The sequence below is a fragment of the Toxorhynchites rutilus genome, chromosome 2 (genome assembly GCF_029784135.1).
Source record: "Toxorhynchites rutilus septentrionalis strain SRP chromosome 2, ASM2978413v1, whole genome shotgun sequence".
Lineage (NCBI taxonomy): Eukaryota > Metazoa > Arthropoda > Insecta > Diptera > Culicidae > Toxorhynchites > Toxorhynchites rutilus.
Genome location: NC_073745.1, coordinates 118,586,224 through 118,605,038, shown reverse-complemented (window position 1 = coordinate 118,605,038; position 18,815 = coordinate 118,586,224). Strand labels below are relative to the sequence as shown.

General features: G+C 40.8%; 1 protein-coding gene across 3 annotated transcripts in view; it reads right to left on the bottom strand.

Annotated features, from left to right (window-relative positions):
• The window catches only part of LOC129771136 (E3 ubiquitin-protein ligase RBBP6), a 57,739-nt gene extending 42,634 nt beyond the window's left edge, over positions 1–15,105 (bottom strand). The window contains exons 1-8 of one of the 3 annotated variants that reach the window (XM_055774521.1): positions 14,948–15,105; positions 13,946–14,412; positions 11,131–11,242; positions 10,431–11,064; positions 9,700–10,372; positions 9,169–9,636; positions 8,989–9,108; positions 3,880–4,191 (exon numbers count right to left, since the gene is read on the bottom strand). In XM_055774521.1, the coding sequence (XP_055630496.1) occupies positions 3,880–4,191; positions 8,989–9,108; positions 9,169–9,636; positions 9,700–10,372; positions 10,431–11,064; positions 11,131–11,242; positions 13,946–14,361 (2,735 nt within the window). In that variant the 5' untranslated portion in view covers positions 14,362–14,412; positions 14,948–15,105. Of the gene's footprint in view, positions 1–3,879; positions 4,192–8,988; positions 9,109–9,168; positions 9,637–9,699; positions 10,373–10,430; positions 11,065–11,130; positions 11,243–13,945; positions 14,413–14,508; positions 14,645–14,947 lie in introns of those variants that run through there. The other 2 variants (XM_055774523.1, XM_055774522.1) reach the window with 2 other exon arrangements.
• Between the last annotated feature and the right edge of the window lie 3,710 nt (positions 15,106–18,815).

Below are 18,815 nucleotides of genomic sequence, written 5' to 3'. Positions count from 1 at the left end.
TACGTAAATATTACAAACCTGTCCATATTCCTCCCACTATATGTATATGCGGGTAATCATCGAAAAAATGTTTTACTTTTCGGTCTGTTTTAATTTCAGTAAAAACATTGAAAAACATTCGGCCGATTAATTCGAAAAACAGTACATTGAAATACAAGCAACCGCGTTTAAGTTTGGAGCAACATGAGTTTCGAAAGATATAATTGAATTTCTTTTTAATATGTCCGTACTTCTTCACCTCCCCTACTTATAAAAACATAAAACTTGTTGGAGTGTGTAAGTTATTGTTACCTAAACAAAACCCCAACAGAGTGCAAACGATACTAAAGTTCTATCGCCGGCCACTGAGATACTATGCGCACGTAACCAATGTGGTGTCGTCGGCAGTCAGCCGCTAGTTTCCGTACGTAACCACTGTGATGTCGCCGGACGCCAAGGTGTTAAGAAAATGTACACGAATAAATTCGGCTCTGTTACAGCTGAATTGCTAAATGAGCCTGATAAAATAAACAGATGAAATAAAAAAAATCTTTTGGACTTGGTACAATACACAATTCAAATTGCAAGAAAGTAAAACAACCTTGAGACACCTACCCTTCTCCCCTCCTCTTGGGTAATTTGTACACGACGCCTTTTCTCATAAGTATGATGCAAAATCATTCAAACTGTGTTCCACTGAAACGTTAACCAAAATAGTATATCTTCTTAAAATACTAGTGGAACAAATCATGTTGACCTAGCCGAAAATGTCCTCATTCAACTTGCGGATAAATTTTTAAATGAAGGCCGAATTTTATTGTAGAAAACTTTTACATGATATAGCAATATTCTTTCTAAATTTAAAAATACGCATCATGTGTACACTCAACGCATAAAAACAAATCAATGGCATATAATATGAGTTTCATAAGAAGCAGTAAGACATTTTTTCGTTTTATTATTTTTCTACACATCCTAAATTTATATTTGGGTACCTATTCCATCAAATCAGCCGATTCTGGGTGACGGGGTGACAAACGTTTTGATGTTAACGTAAATAAACAAACAATCAATCGTAAGCGCCACAAGCGCTGGCGCACCATTTCAGCGAGAATGAAGCCTAGTCCCTAACAGCTGCCGTCTGCTTGCTAAGCGAACGATCAAGACATCCACTGGAAATCCTTGGTATGCTTCAGGATTACGTCCGCCGCAACAACCTCCATTTCTGGAGACACTTTTTTCCACACACGCTATGTTCGTGGTATTACAATGTATTACGTTAAAAAAGCGATAGTTTGTTACTAAGAAAAGACATGACAACTGCTTTCTTAGGCCGCGGTGATACTGCTTGCAATTTCTTACGAAAATGTGTCTGCACGAACGCATGCAATCGTGAGAAGTAAACAGTAGAACAGTAGAACTTCGATTATCCGCGAGCGGATGATCCGCGAAAGCGAGTCCCACAGTAATTCTATAGGCCTTCTTGAAATTCGTCAGTGAGTGGTAGGATTTCGCTCTTTTGTTTCCGTCATGGTCATTACATTATCTGACCAATTGTGTACATGACCTTCGTCAGTTATCGTACAAACAAATTTTCGTGCGGGCTCCGATTCAATGTCACCTCGGCCTTACTCTTCTTCCCCGTCCATGCGTGAACAGGGATGCCAAACCACTCGCGATGTCAAGTTTCCAAATGAGATAATGTTTCTGGAGACCATTTTTTCACATTCTTAACACATGTTTTCGTATCATATATTCATGAATAGTTTCATTTGGTTGAAGTAGTGCAAAGTTGTTGCATATTTTTTAACAGATTATATTTTTATGTTATTATTCGTCATGAAAACTAATTTGAGAGTATTTACCATGAGTACATCATGTAGAAATGTATTTTCAAATATTATTGGTAACCCTCTAGAATTGACCAATCAGCAGCTGGTCCGTAAATGACCCCCTATTGTCTGGTCTTATCTTAGGCTTGTAATAGTTTCATGTATTGTAAAAATATTTAATACAATTCGTAAGAAGCTAATGGCGGGTTTACACTAGGGAGATCTATAGCTATAGATGGATTTATTCACTTGAAAATAGGTGTAAACGGATGAGAATAAATATGATACACTTATTCGAGGTATATATAACTTGAATAAATTCAGCATATGTAAACGCTTGTGAATATCTCACTGGTTAGGAATCACTAAAGTTGGATGCAGTTCTACTTCAGGTGAATAAATTCACCGAAAATATGAATATATTCATTATAGAAGTTCACGCTAGTGTAAACGGTTGATGCGATTTCTATAAATCTCATCATATTTCTTCACATGAATATATCACTAGTATAAACCCACCCTAACGCTAAGTAACATAATCGAAGAAACGAAGGAGAAAATGGATTAGATTTGTAGTACAGTAAAACCTGTTTTTGTGCGATTTTTTCTGTGCGGTATATGAAAAGAAGCATATTTGACAAAGTTATCGTCCATTTAATTTTTTTCGATGGTTTATATGCATTTCAGTGCGAAAAAAGCATATTTGCGTCTCAATTAACCACTTCTGAAATCATTCCCTTCCACCCATTAAATGCTCTAAGTTTTTCTAAGTTTTTGCATGACATGATATCTAACAGCATCATGTTTCGGCATGCAACTAAAAGCACAAAACAACCACGCGCAACCGAAGAGGCAAACTGTCCCATCGCAAAGCAGGGAAACAAAAGGAAATTGAACGGTGAATGGCGTGGATTTGAGTTATTTTCTTGGGGGGAACCTTTTTTAAGCGGTCCCTATCTACCGCACAAAAAAGTTTTTTTTCAAAATGTGTACCGAACACGGTTTTTTCAAGCTACTGGTGAAGTTTTGCACGTTTTTTTATGCGGTCCCTAGAGGAAACAATTCGTTGTAGAAGAGAGGAATAGCTTTCCCACGGTTGCTAACTACTTCTCTTTTCACTCCGTAGAATTGATACGATCAATTGGAAAACACAAAATAAGACATTTCTTCATATAGTCAACAGGATTATAATAAATGTAAGCGACATAGAACACTATACTAGTACATACTTTAGCACAAATGTATTCCTACAGAGTTTCCTAGAGGGTTCACATTTTTCTAACACTGTTATTAATTTACATTTTTGAGTGAGTGTGAGAGCTATAAAACTTCAAAATAATATTTCTCTGTCTGTTGATTGACATTCGAGCTAGCTGTATATGTACTCCTAATTCGAAAGCTGGTAAAGATACTGTTCTTACAAAGTTCAGGCCATATCAGTAGTAGCTGTATGAGTTGTCGACCAATGCATGAAACGAATCTATTTTCTCTCAGATAATAAAATGTATCAGATAGATTATCTCACATGGCGCTTCTATTTCATTCTTGGGTTGAACTCTTTTTTCATTTCACAGTACCTCTTCCTAACATTCAGTTATTTACGCTACATGTATCATGATCTCAACAGTAGCTAGAGAAATAATATTTTGATTACATTTTTGGTTTGATAAATTACTTATACAACTAGATTAACAACCTTATGCTATACATTATTTTCTCAATTCCTTAACAATGGACATCTATCCATATACAATACTGTACGGGGTTTATAAAATTTGTTTCAATGGTACATTCGATGTAATAGTTACACTATTATGGGCGCTAACAAAACGAGCCGATACATTGGAAATTGATAGCGCGTCAGATTTTTCGCAGTTCACCTTTACGGTGCTGTCTATATAATATCTAATAAGTCTTCACAACACTACTTCTTGTCATCACAAATGGAAACGCAATCGCTTCCTCTTTTAGCAAATGCTCTGACAGCACACGCGACGCGCAAATGGGCGTCAGTACGTAAATAAAACAAAACACTCTAGACATAAAAAGTACAAATAGTGCACAATACCTGCTTGGGGCCGCAGCATTCGGGGGCATCGATTGCTGTGCGGGTGGGGCATAGTGTCCAGCCGGTGGTACTCCATGCTGCATACCGACATGACCGGGCGGTACTCCGTGATGATGACCAGCAGCTGGATCGTGATGGTGATAGTCATTCGGTCCCATCGGGTGACCATATTGATCATGCTGTGGGGTTTGCATCGGTCCTTGCGGATGTCCACGATCATAGCCTCGTGAAAAGTGCGGCTGATAACCACCGTCACGGTTACCACCCCGACCACGTGAGGAACCTCGGAAGCCTCCACGACCGCGGTAGCTGCTGTAAAGAAAAACAATTCAATGCATTAGAATAACATGATTTAATATGGATCACCATTCCAGCTTCTTCAAATTTATGGACTTCACCGTCAAAAATCAGACGATTGCAACTTAGTCTTTTGGACAAAAAAACTGCGATGTCCGTTTTCGCGTTTCCGTATCCTCGAATACACGAACTCGTTCACCACCTCTAGTGCGCCACCGTCTACAATAACGGAAGCTAGGAGGCGTGGATTTTCATCTTTGCAGTCTTTTTCTCTCATACACTTTGTTTTTGTCACATGCATCCCGGAACGATACGCTCCATTCCAACTTTCAATCTGTCTTGCTCAAATTTTCGCCACTGTTCCAAAGTTGCGCACAACAAACTAGAAGTCATCGACGAAACCGATCAGATGCCCGGACCTTGAGCATAGCATATATATTTGGTCCGTGTAGCGTGAGCCTCCATGAATCCTGCTTGGGATTAATCCACGAACTCTTTAGTCAAAGGTAATAGACGACAAGATAGGATTGGGGAGAGCACCATATAAACGGCGTTGATAAGCGTGATGCCGCCTTAGTTGTTGCATCCAATCTCATCCATCCCTTCTCATACTAGATCATAGAGATACTCTAGTGTAGCACCCTCACCAGCTATTCTCTTCCATACTTAAAAAGCTCCCCTATCAACTGGTCGTTGCTAGTGGTTCAGTTGTTTTTCAGCTTCTCAATATCTTCCTGAATCTCCTGCAAATCAGGCGTTGGGACGATATTGACTCTCCTAGTTCAATTTCTCTCCCGGCTGTGTCTGCTGCGTAGCCGTTGATGTGTTAATCGAGCGGATGATCCGCGGTGCGGTTTCTATAATTCAATAAAATTTTCCGGAATTTAACGGTGAGCGGTAGGGGCATTATCTATTGTTTTGGTCATGGCTTCCACATTATCCGTCTTCTGGTATACACGACCTTACAGATAGATAGTTAGATTATTCAAGTATTGATAAAACATGTTTACAATACCCTTTTTCGCGTATGCACTAGATATTTTTAGTCCTTTATTGCGTTATCCGCGGTTTTTGTTACCCGAGGTGACGTTGCCATATTATTCCGCGGATAATCGGGGTTCTACCGTATTGATGTTACAATGAATATTATTCTTATGATCAAACCGCTCGAATAGTTTTTGATAACATACTCTTTTTAACGGATCGTTCTTATCAGCTCATCCTAGCATCTGCTTGTGCTCTGCCGGTCTTCATCAAAGGCCCACGTTTTATTTTTTTTTACCCACTCATCTTCCCGCTCTGGAGGACCCATTCTCCGGACATCTCCTGAGACAACCATAAGTTGCGGTCATGCCGAAATGCGTTGAAATTATTTCCAAAAATGTCTACGCTTCTTACGCTTCCGTCCCAGCTAGTTTTAGTTGCAAGAATTACATTGAAAGAAACGGATAAAAGATTTTGATAAATTTCTCTCATTTTCGCCGGATTTTTTATGGGATTCAAGTTTTAGCAATATATCAGAATTTCAGTAGCATTCTGTTTATATTATTCTGCATGTTGCAGTCGTTATGTGCTAGAAATGCTAGGTGCGATTTGAGGTCTGCCAGGGCGTCAATGCGTGAAATTTCCATTTCTTCGTATACTTTCAGGAAAATGGTTTAATCGTGGAGAAAGGAAAGATACGTGCTCACAGTGTCCATTGATTTCGAATCCCATAGGCGTCCTTTCAAAAACTGTCTGTCGCCGGCTGCAGATTGTTCCGTAAGTCTTACTATAGAAGGTCACATTGGGTCCAGGAGAAGGGAACCATCTCCAGATGCCAAATTCGATCCTATAAGTGTTGGCGAAATGAAATTTACACTTGACCTTAATTCGATACTGTCGTTGTGTCTGGTTTCCTGAACGGAATGGGTTGGTGGTTCCGCCATTCCTAAAATTTATGAATTTCGAAACCGAGAGGGCATCAATTAGACGATCGGTGTTTAAGGGTGATGACTGTACTTTTGTTGAGGTCAGCAGCTTTTTCTATACAACTGCGAATGTGCTGACTGCTGTTGCGTGCAGTTTTCTTTTTTCGATTTTGTTGATTTTTTTTTCAGTGGCTTTTTCTTGAAGCCTACGAATTCATCGTTGCCATTTATGGCCCATGAAGCGCTATCCTGAAGAAGTGCGAACTGTTTTAATTGATACGCGGTTTATTGGAACGAAGTAGCCCAGGAAACTGAAGGTCTCTTTAAGAAAAAATATAAAAAAACGATGTGCGGCTTCTCCTTTTCTAGGCTCAGAGTCAGCTTGGCAGTGTGGAAAGCACTAGAGGAAGACAATACACTCGCCATTTCCTTTATTTGCGTTTTTACTTCGCAGACCAGTATGAGCTGTGAGACCGTCAAATTCTTTTCTAGGAACTCTAAAAATTGGGACAGGAGGTCGATGAATTTCAATTTTTGCTACTGCTGCTGTTGCAACTCATTGAGCTGCTGATTCCACTGCTTTACTGTTGTCCGTTATCTGTTGTTCGTCTATTTTTAATAGCGTTGATACGAAAATTTTTATTTCCGCAGAACTGGTTTCCGTGCCGTTGAAGACGTGCGGGATGTGCGAGACGTTCTTGTTTATATCTTGCAGCATTTCTTCAATGATCGAGAGGATTTCGTCATGTGTCGCGCTGAGCGATTTGATATTGTTAAGCAATTAATGATTTGCTTCGAGCGTTATTCCATTGTTGTTTTTTTTTTATTATTTTAGTGGCTTCACAAGTGAATTTACGCCAAGTGATGAATTATGCTTGGCAGTCCTGACATAGTGGCAGCATAAAGATTCGTCCATCCGTTGAGCATTTTGTATAGCACGAACAATAAAGGTCCCAAATTGCTTCCTTGTGGGACACCAGATACGCTCACAAACAATGATGATACGCTAGAGCCATGCTTGACACGAAGCTTCCTATCAGTAAGGTACGACGACAACCACGACACCAATCTGTTCGATGCGCCCATCCGTGATAGTTTACACAGTAGCACTTTGTGGTCGATCTTATCAAAGGCCGCCTTTAGGTATGTGTAGATCACGTTTACCTGTGCCTTTTGTTCTAAAGCTTCGAAACAAGTACTGGTGAAATCCAACAGATTGGTACTTACGGATCTACCGGGAATGAAACCGTGCTTATCGGACGAAATGTGGGACTTAGTAGCATGTAGAATTTGATCACTGACGATAATCTCAAAAATTTTCGATGCAGCGGGGAGGCTGATTATTCCACGATAGTTCTTCACATCCCCACTTTTGTGTACAGGTAACATATATGATTCTTTCCAGCACATGGAAAACACTCCTCTTTCAAAAGAGTATCTGAAAATGAAGGCAAACGGCTCTGCAACTGCAATTCTGCAGCGACGGAAGACAGATGCACCCGGTCCAGGAGAAAATGAATTCTTCAATTTCTTGGAGGCGTGGATGATCATTGCAGGTAATATTTCGGTCGTATCCAAATCTACTGCATCCGCAACGATGTTAGACGCAGCCAGTTCAGCATCGGAATCGCTAGATGGCTCGGGTTGAAAGACGGAAGCAAAATGTCTCACAAAGAAGTCGCACGCTTCGGTTTCATCACTGGATTCCCTGTCTTCATACACTAAATTGGACGGAACTATTGGGTATTTGTGTTTGCTATTGGCAAAGCTCCAGAGGGATTTTGGATCACGACGTAGACCAAACTGCACCCTTAATACATGTGATTTGTAGAGTGCAGCATTCAGATGCCTGTAGTCATCGCTTGCATGTTTGAAATTGGCTTTTGTAAAGTTGGATCGATGAGTTCGCATACGTCGCTGCCATTGATTGCGTACACGCTTTGCCCTCCGGAGGAGAGGCGTACTCCAAGGAGAAGGGCACCGTTTCAAAGGAACGTTCGCAATCAGCCATTGGCGAATGAAGTCGCAAAATTTGAATGCCATGTCATGGACGTTATCGTTATAAATATTGTAGGATTACAAAGAGTTTCTATAGATGTCAGTTGTATCAACCCATCACTTCCTATCCTGCTTCAATTATCCGCATTTTCTGAACCCGCTAGGTTGCTTGCAGCTCAGCCGTTTGAACACAAATAAAACTTTACACACAAAAAATATCGTGCCGATTCTCTGTTTTCTCTAATCATTTCAGATCAACATTATACCACGCATTCAAACGAAATATTTTTACTGTTTACAAATGGTAAAAAAAGACTTATATGGTCTGATCACAAACATCACTTCACGGTGAAACGAAATGATTTGTGTGCAATGTTATATCCACTTCGGGCCTTATTCTCGTTGCACTTCATGGTGTCGATGGATTTCAATTCGGTGTCAGTTTTCCACTAAAACTAATCATTATAAAAAAAATATCTTCAAATACAATGTTTGTAAGAGATTATTTTACCACATGAAGAAAACAAAATTTTCCATTCACATTGAACACTTATTTGATACGGAGAAGTTAATGTTCATTCCTAATTTCTATTTGAAATTTACCTATTATTATCTTTGACGCTTCACTAACTTGTGAAACGTAGTTCAACTGCGTACCATTCATTTCGTTTTAACCGTTAAGTGTGTACGTGAGTAAGGTCCTTCATTTCGTTTTCACTGTGAAGTGACGTTCGTGATCAGGCCCATAAAGAACGCTTTATACTTTCGCATGTTCGGACCTGATATTGGCATGTACGATATCATTTTGGAGGCATCACGAACGGTGTAAATTAAATTTTCAAGAGCATAGCATTGTACATCGAAGAGTTTGCATTGTACAGAAGAATGAACAAATCATACTTACTTCGAATAATGTGTGGTGTAATTCGGAGTTCTTTCTCTATTTTCACGATATTCTGCACGGTGCTCATCGCGGCGTTCATCCCGGCGCTCTTCTCGGCGATCTTTGCTATGTTTCACATGTCTAAAATAAATTTCGTAAATGAAAGAGATTCACTATTTGTTTTACTTTTTCATGGTTTACCTTCTATCCTCGAATGATTTCGAGCGACTCTTCGTCCGGCGTTCGCGATACGGACTGCGGGATCGTCTTACTCTCTTCGCTGGCGATCGGGACTTAGATCTCGAATACGACCTAGATCCGCTGGAACTGTACGAACTGGATCGATTCCTGCGCCTTCCACTTCGGTCACGATCACGATCACGATCGCGATCCCTTTCTCGTCCACGCTCGTGATCACGTTCGTCCGCATGCTTTTCTTCTGTCGAACGACGACGGTCGGGAGAGCGACCTTTCGGTGACCTACGTCGATCACGCTCGTTCGAACGTCCACGTCCCCTATTACCACTGTTGTTGTCGAAGGAACGAGACCGACGATTGCGATCGGCATGTGGCGAGCGGTGGCGACTAGCCTGCTTGGCTTCTTGCTCCTTGCGTCGTTCCTTTTCGCGCATAATGCGATTAAATGCCTCCAGTGGATCATCGATAACACTACAATAGGAGACAGATACGTCAAAATCAACACAAACAAATTACAAGTGAAAGATCACTTACCCGGGTCCGATATTAGGCACTCCGGGATAACCTCCCCCAGGACCTATTGGTGCCATATGACGTGGTCTCATGTGTGGAGGATGTGGTGGATAACCACCACGATGAGGATACATCATTCTGGGTCGTTCTCCATGATACATTCCCCCACCGTGGTGATCGTACGGACGTTGTGAGGGATAACCGGGCTGCATGCCATATCCACCAGGGTATGGATGAGGCCCTCCGTGAATCGCACCAGGATACATGCCCGTGGGACCCTGGTGTGGTTGCCCCATATAGTTCGAGTGTGGTGGAATAGCTCCCATATGCTGTTGATGAGGGGGATGACTATGAGGTGGCATTGGCATCAAACCTCTGGTGTTCGGTTGATGGTATTCGGGAGAACGTGAACTGTAATCGTGTTTCGCGTTCGCTGATGGAGCACCATTATAGTCATCCGATTTAGCCATACCCGAATCACCTTCCTCCGGCGCTGGTTCGATATTACTCCGATTTCCACCATTATTGTTGTTGCCATTATTGAACTGATCACGCCCGTTTGGTGGGGTATCATGTCGCGGATGACGTGGAGGTCGCCCGTTATAATGACCTCGAAATGCGCCACGACTCTGTAGGTGCGCCGGAGGAACCGTCACTACTATGTTGTCCTCGAAATCAGATTCATTATCGAAAACTGTCAGAAGAAGGCATAAATCAATATGTTAAATGGGATCGAACAACGTATAACTTACTTTTATCCTCAATGCCAGGGGGAGAACCGACGTCTCCATGTTGGGATACCTCCTCATAGCTTTCGTGTAAGTCGCATTGCTCCGAAGTATCCTCCTTTTCCTCTTCGACAATTTCATCGTGCGACTCTTGTTGCTTGGTGTCTGGTTCAGCACTTCCAGGTGCAGCTGCAGCAGGTACATTACTAGCAGCTGTAGTTGATGAAGGCTCCGCCACCACCACTGAAGACTCCTCCACCGGCTTAATTTGCTTGTTGGCAGCGGGTTTCTTGGCTGCATTGGTATAACCAGTTTCATTCTTAAAAGAACTAACCGAGTTTCGGAGGAATCGATTCGGAATCAAAGAACCTGGCGATGAACCTTTTTCTTTGCAGTCCGGACACTCGTTATCCTCCGACTCGAGAAGTGCTGTTCGGACACACTCGTCGCAAAACGAACTACCACAGCAAGGTATCATCACGGCATCGGTGAATAGATCCTTACAAATGCTACACAACAGGTCCTCCGGGATAACCTGTTTCTCTTCTGGTGGTGCCTGAGGCAACTGAATGATAGGATTGTTTTCCGGATCCTTGTCGCGCTCAATAAACGAACGCGGTATTCCGGAGGTACGCCTCACTTCCATTGCTTCCTTGGGCTGGAAGTAATTTAGAATCGGATATATTACAAACGTAACTTCAAACACACCGGTAGATTCACTCACCAATGGTCCAAGTGGACAGTTCTTTATCCAATGACCGGGCTTGTGACACCGGAAGCACTTGTAATTGATGGGCACTTCGCCGGTTTGTGACGTTCCGCGAATTTTCTGATAGCTGCCGAATGAAAACAGTGTGATTAAAATTGGAGCAAATACGCATTCGATGATGAATATTGTATAGTTGAAAGAGCTGGACCGAATGCTTATAACACGAACATTTCTTAATAGATCGGAAAGATGTTTGCATCAATTAATAGGAAATATTTCTACGCATGTATCACAATTAATAAAACGTTATTTTTCCTGAGATAAGCAATTGAATAACTGAAAACTGTCAAGTGCTATCTAAACGCCCTAACTGTCCCTGTCCCCCCTCATTTGAGTTGCGTGAACCCACCCAAAATCGGACAAACCAACATCATTTTGCGTACGATAAAATAACTTTTTCGCAACGGTTATGGCGTTGAGAACTCTTGATATTTCAAGAATGTGCCGCGTAAGTATCCCGGTTTTTCGATACGTAAGGAGAGACCGGACAAATTGCGTGTAGAAGCACCGAGTTATGATGTGGCGAACAAGATTGTTGACCATGAGGTTTTTAACAGGGAGTATCACATTTACATCCCTTTTCGAGATGTGAAGATAGAAGACGTAATTTCCGGTTCGAGTCTGAGTGTTGAAGAACTGAAAAAAGCGTCGGGTTGTTTAAGAAAACTCGATAATTGGAGAGCTTTTGAAAATTTTGGATGTTAGGTAACTGCATGCAACATCTTTGGAAGACAACAAAAAAAACTGGGACATTCTTCCAGCCAACAAATTTCCGGATAATTCACCTAACATAGAAGATATGCCGTAACACTGGTGAAACGACACGAATTGCAAAACCTCCGGCTCGATAAAGTCAACTCGATTTATCTTTGTGCTCCGGTTCGCTATCATTAGATTGTCTGTGGAAGATCATCAATGATCCCCATGGTAGTGATCACTTACCAATCAATATCTCAATCCAGTGGGTTCCCCAATCCACTGAACCATCTCGAGTTCCATTTGACCTAACAAGGAACAACGACTGGCAAAAATAGGTGACATCGAAACCAATCGGTATGGAATCAATCTTCTTCTTGAATGGCGTTAACGTTCCCTGTGGAACTTCTGCCGTCTCAACGTATGCATTAACTAGCGTCATTTATTAATACTTAGTTGAGATTTCTTAAGCCAAATAACACGCCTTGAATGTATTCCGAGGGGCAAGCTCTAGAATACGCGTGACCACAGTGCAGGTCGAAGGAATTTCTTTGACGAAAAATCCTCCGGCCAGAACGGGAATCGAACCCGAACACCCGGCATGATAATGGTATCGAATCAATAGCCGGATCAATATACCTCGCCGGTTCGATGTATAAAAGCTCACTGGAAGCACAAAAAAGAAAATTTCAAGCGCTCCATGAGGAAACCTCGAGACAAATGATTTTCTATCAAGTTAACAATTTGGAACAAACGATTGTCTAGCGTCGCTTTCCACATATATTCAACTGACCTTTGGGCACAAGGAGCAACTGGCTACAGTATTTCTGAATATTAAGGGAACTTTTGATTCCGTTTCCATAGATATTTTGTCCGACAGTCTGCACAGATGTGGACTTCCTGAAATTTTGTATAACTCCTTATACAATTTTTCGTCAGAAAAGCGAATAAACATCACCTTCGCGCAACTGACAACTTACAGAAATAGTTATATGTGTCTGCCCTAAGGCTCATATCTCAGCCCCCATTCTTCACATTTTTCATGTAAAAATATTGACAGTTGTCTGGCAGAACAATGCAATGCTTAAAGAGCTTGCAGACGACAGTGTGGTTTCCGTAAGAGGTCCACATGCCAAAAACTTGCAAAGACCATTCCAAAATTTGAATCAAATCGGGATAGAATTCTCGCCGCAGAAAACCGAATTGGCTTTTGTTAAGCTTTTGGGCAGAAGCATTACCCAATTCATTGAGCTTCAAATACCGTGGGGTCTGGTTTGATTCAAAATGCACTTGGAATACCCATATTAGTATTTGAAGCAAAAAATACCAGAAGAGGGTCCGTTCGATTCGCGGCACGTGGTAGAGAGCGCATCCGGAAGATCTCTTAACGCATTATAAAACAACTACTCTGTCTATTCTAGAGTACGGCTCTTTCTGCTTCCTCTCAGCAGCTAAAAGTCAGCTTTTTCGGGGTCAAAGGTTTGGACGTGAGTCGTGACTTCATTCGTGTAATGAGTAGACTTATATCCAACCACTACTCGCTAGATGTGCAGCTCTTCAGAATAAATCTGGTTCAAAGCAATGAATGTCGGTGTGGAAACGACTACGATGACATCGATCACGCAGATAATTACCCAACCAGAGAATACCTTTTGAACAGCCTTGAGGCCCAAGGAAGAATGTCCTATAGTCCTAATGCGCAAAGCAACAGTATGTAAGGCAACTCTCGATTAAGACGATACCCCATGTCCATATCCTAAACCTGACAAGTCCCACAAAGTTTGTTGCCCCTCTCTAACCTCGAGTAAACCGAGTAATCGGTCGAATCCTTCTAACCATCGATTCGAGACGAAATAATGTAAACAAACGCTGAATTAACGGCTCCGCAAAGATTTTGCTATTGAGCCTTACAAATAAACAATTTGAAAAAAAAATGCTTTTATTACAATTAATTTGTAATTTACCTGTGTTTGAACCTTTTCCCGTTATAATGTAAGATTGCAAAGAAAACGTGTTACTCGAATGAGAACAATCTTATCTAAATTACACAGGTCGTAGTCAGAAGCATACTTACTTGGTCGGATCATAATCTGCCGTACTTTGGAAAATCATCTCGCGAATTTTATCCTCTTCCGTGCCGTTCATGGTGGATAAGTCCACATTAGACTGGCCTCCAGCATCGGTCCCCTTCCTCGGTGCTGGCACTGGCTGCGGAGTATTATCCACTTTAGGTTCCCAACTCTTCTTGGGAACGTTTTTCAGCGGCACACGGGCAATTGTCAGCGAAGTATTCTTCGGAATAAGGGTTGTTTCATCGCTGTATTCCTCTTTTGTTTGCGCATTGGTTATTTGCAGATCGAAATCCATCGTCTTTCCAAGGCGTTTCTGGTGAACGATGGCCTTTTTGAGATCGGCCACGGAAATGTGCAAGCCATCGAAGGTAATTGTATCGAAATCCAACGCACTCTTGAATTTGTAATGGACCGACATCTTGATGCCGGTTCGAATACTTTGTGTTTTATTACCTTCAAATTTGATTCCCTGAAAGATAGGGGTTTATCGTAAAATTTTCTAACTCCTCACTTGTACAAATATAATGGATGAATCACTTAACACTAAAACATGTTAAATTCATACTTTTTCGTTTATTTACACCCTACGAAGATTATATCCAAAAAAACTGAGTAGTATCGATGAGTCTCTCTCGCATTACCAAATTCAGAAGTTTAATATACATAGCCGCGTATACATTCACCGAAATGATTGTAAAATAGAAAAACTAACAACGCTCACAAATTACAAATTTTTCTTCAGCCAAAAAGTGTAATGTCATTGACACTTTATGTACATTTACGAAGCTATAGCTGTAGGTAAACAAACAGATAATCCAAATACGAATTTGCTTTTCATAGAAAAAAAAAATCGATCCTCCATGTTTGCAACACATTTGTATTTTCACGGCTTCGAGAAAAACGAAAACTGCTAGGGCATCCATGTCAGCTAGACCGATTTTGAAACGCAATTTTCTTACGTAACTCCAGTCTTAACGGGCCAATTTCATGCGGATTTTACTCACTGGCGTGTTGCGATGTTAATGCATTGTTCCACGAGTAGAAATTCACCAATTTTGCACGATTTTACTAGATATTTTCACTCCTGCACGTTGACTGACCCACAGAAAAATCAAATCCAGTCAATCGTTCTCACTCTGTGTCTTCTCTTCCTTTCGCGGCTACGCGCTTCACAGTTAACAAGTGCAGAGGTGAGAAGTTTATCACATCGTGGAAGTGTGATGTACACAAGGTGAATATATAAATGTTAAACAAGTGTGATCGAAACAGTTCGACTTGAATTCGCGACATACAAGGTACGCTGTTGCCATCTAGCGGACGTTAGGAATGTATGAGAAAAAAGTAAACAAACCTTGAGTTTTTTTAACTGTACTTTGAGTGCTATTTTTCTTCGAATTCTTTTGTAGTTCATAAAAGAAACGAATACGTAGTGATAGAGTGAAGCTTAGTAAAGCAATTTTAACTTCAGAAACCGTTTATTTAGTGCACTGACCACAATACAGACTCGAATAAGAGTACCTTCATTGAGACTAGCATACTCAAATGCCCTTGATAAATTTCATACGTTGAAAATGAAACGTTGAAAAAACGTTGAAAATTATTTTTAAATTCTGACCATGATCATGCAAGGTTACATAGTCAGGATCCGTGTATAATCAACACTAGAAGAACTCCTAAATCTTTTCACCAGAACCTTTAAAAAGTGGACATCAAAAGTTGGACCAATTGCCTTTACAATAAGGAAATTGCCTTTGTTAATAATACTGAAAAATATGATCATATCGTTGAACCTAATTGTCGCTCAATTGGTATAGTCGTTCTAGATTATAAATTAAGATATTGGGCCTGATTCTCGAATACACTTCACGGTGGAAACGAAATAAACGGCACGCCATTGAACTACGTTTTGTGAGTTAGTGAAGTATCGAAGATAATAATGAGTTTTCGGGCAGAATGAGCACTTTTCAAATAAAAAATCATTAATGTAAATTAACTTCTTCGTATCAAACTGGTATTCAATGTGAGTTGAAAACTTTGTTTTCTTCATGTGATATAATAATTTCATCTGAAGATAATTTGATATTATAATGATAACTTTAGTGGGAAACTAATCTCGTATCCAGATGTAGACACCGTACCGTTGTCATCGCAGATACGTTTCATTCCGTTTCCACCGTGAAGTGTATTCGAAGTGTATTCGAGAATCAGGCCCATTGGCCCAGAATAGTGTAACCTTTCATTGAAAACAGATGAAAACCTCGAATAGCTTTAACGGCTCAGGATGGAGATTGTGCCTTTGATAAACAACCGTACCTGAAATCTTCATATCAACGCGTTGCATTTCTTCCCACCAGGTATGTAAAATTACCCTCGACGATCAAACGACTTCCTCCGGCAGTGAAATTAAAAATATCTCCCAGGTCCACAAATACATTGCATGTTGTGTTTTCTCCCAATAATGGCTCCTGAAAAAACCCGAAAAAATTCATTATTAGACACTGTTTTCGCTCACGATTTGTTTATCACTTGTACAAAACTCATTTTACTTAGAATATTTATTTCGTGTGGATAATTTGATTTTCATTGATTATTTTGTACTTGAAGCTGTGTTTATTTTTCCCGCAACAGAGAAAGTATCATTTTCTACAGCAATAAAAATATGTTTCTAAAGTTTCTTGGGGATATATTAGGCTGTCAAAAAAGTCCTGCGGTATTTCCGCGAGGTGTCGTTGTAAGCGCGAAGTTCTAGATATATTCATTGTATCGAGTCATACTATAGCTTGTTGGAAAGATATTTTTGCGCGCTATAATATAGTCCTTGACAGTGTTTTGTTTGGTTAAGTCGTTCGTAAGTTATAGTGTCGCAAATATGGAGCAAAATAAAGAGAAAATCCTACATATTTTACAGTACTACTATGACAAAGGCAAAAATGCATCTCAAGCTGCCAATAAAATTTGTGCAGTTTACGGACCCGATACAGTTTCCATTTCCACCGCACAACGATGGTTTCAACGTTTTCGTTCTGGTGTAGAGGTCGTCGAAGATGCGCCACGCTCCGGACGGCCTGTCGTCGAAAATTGCGACAAAATCGCTGAATTAGCCGAGAAAGACCGGCATAGTAGCAGCCGTAGCATCGGCCAAGAGCTGGGGATAAGTCATCAAACCGTTATTAACCATTTGAAGAAGCTTGGATTCACAAAGAAGCTCGATGTATGGGTGCCACACACGTTGACGCAAAAAAACATCTTTGACCGTATCGACGCATGTGAATCGCTGCTGAATCGCAACAAAATCGACCCGTTTCTGAAGCGGATGGTGACTGGCGATGAAAAGTGGGTCACTTACGACAACGTGAAGCGCAAACGGTCGTGGTCGAAGCCCGCTGAAGCGGCTCAGACGGTGAGCAAGCTCTCATTAACGGCCAGGAAGGTTCTGCTGTGTGTTTGGTGGGATTGTCAAGGAATAATCTATTATGAGCTGCTTCCCTATGGCCAAACGCTCAATTCGGACCTGTACTGCCCAACTGGACCGCTTGAAGGTAGCACTCATGAAGAAGAGGCCATCTTTGATAAACAGAGGCCGCATTGTCTTCCATCAGGACAACGCCAGGCCACACACTTCTTTGGTGACGCGCCAGAAGCTCCGGGAGCTCGGATGGGAGGTTCTTTTGCATCCGCCGTATAGTCCGGACCTTGCACCAAGTGACTACCACCTGTTTTTGTCCATGGCGAACGAGCTAGGTAGTCAGAAGTTAGCCACAAAAGAGGCCTGTGAAAATTGGCTATCCGAGTTTTTTGCCAATAAGGAAGCGAGCTTCTATAACTGGGGTATTATGAAATTGGCATCTCGTTGCGAACAAGTCATCGAACAAAACGGCGCATATTTGACTTAAAACAGATGATTGTAACAATTTTTATGAACAAATGAAAATTCAAAAAAAATACCGCAGGACTTTTTTGACAGCCTAATATTTCAACCTAATTAGCTCTGTAGAACATTATTCTTTCATTCAACGCTTATCATTATCCAAATCAATTCATTATATTTGTGTAACTACTTGTTAAAATCCATCACTTTTTGCTTTGCGTTTTGTTTATCTTTGCTTCATATAAACTGGCTGTCAAACTCAGCTTCGATGTCCCGATTTAAGTGCGATTCACATACAACATACACGTCACGTTCACGTCCCGTCACGTCACGATACGTCAATGATTCTACCATGACCAAACAAACCATTTGTCATGCGAAAATGCGAAAACAGAATAGAAACTGAGAGAGGTTGGCGTCGACATCATGCCTCATACCGTATGTTTCTATTCTGTTTTCGCATTTACGCATGACAATTGTCATGACAAATTGTTTGCTTGACCATGACATCTACCATTCTCATGAAAACATTCACATACACCAGCAACGTAACGACCCGTCAGCATCTAGGTAGTGCGGACTGAATCAAAACGGCTGTCAAAAAAGATCCAATTGAAATGTCAAAAGAGATCCAACGATCAGGAGTGTTATTTTTCTTATGATAATCAACACTATAAAAGAGGTATTGTTGTCAAGGGCAAAAATAATTAAAATTATAAAATGACCGAACTACATTTTTCCGTCAATTGTTCAATTACCCATTGCATCTCTGAAAGAGCATCTAAGCCTTTCACTGAGAAACGCATTTTTAATGTCCCCTCTCTTTGACATAACGTTTTTTCCAAACGAAATAAAAACAAACGAAGTCAGAGTCACGTAAATGTTTACTCCTGCGATTTGAAAATATTCGATAAAAAGTGGAAGGAAGAGATGCCAGATGATTTTTAGAAAAAGTCTGTAAAAACATGTGAATGTCTGTTAAAAATGGGGAAAAGTCTGTAAAA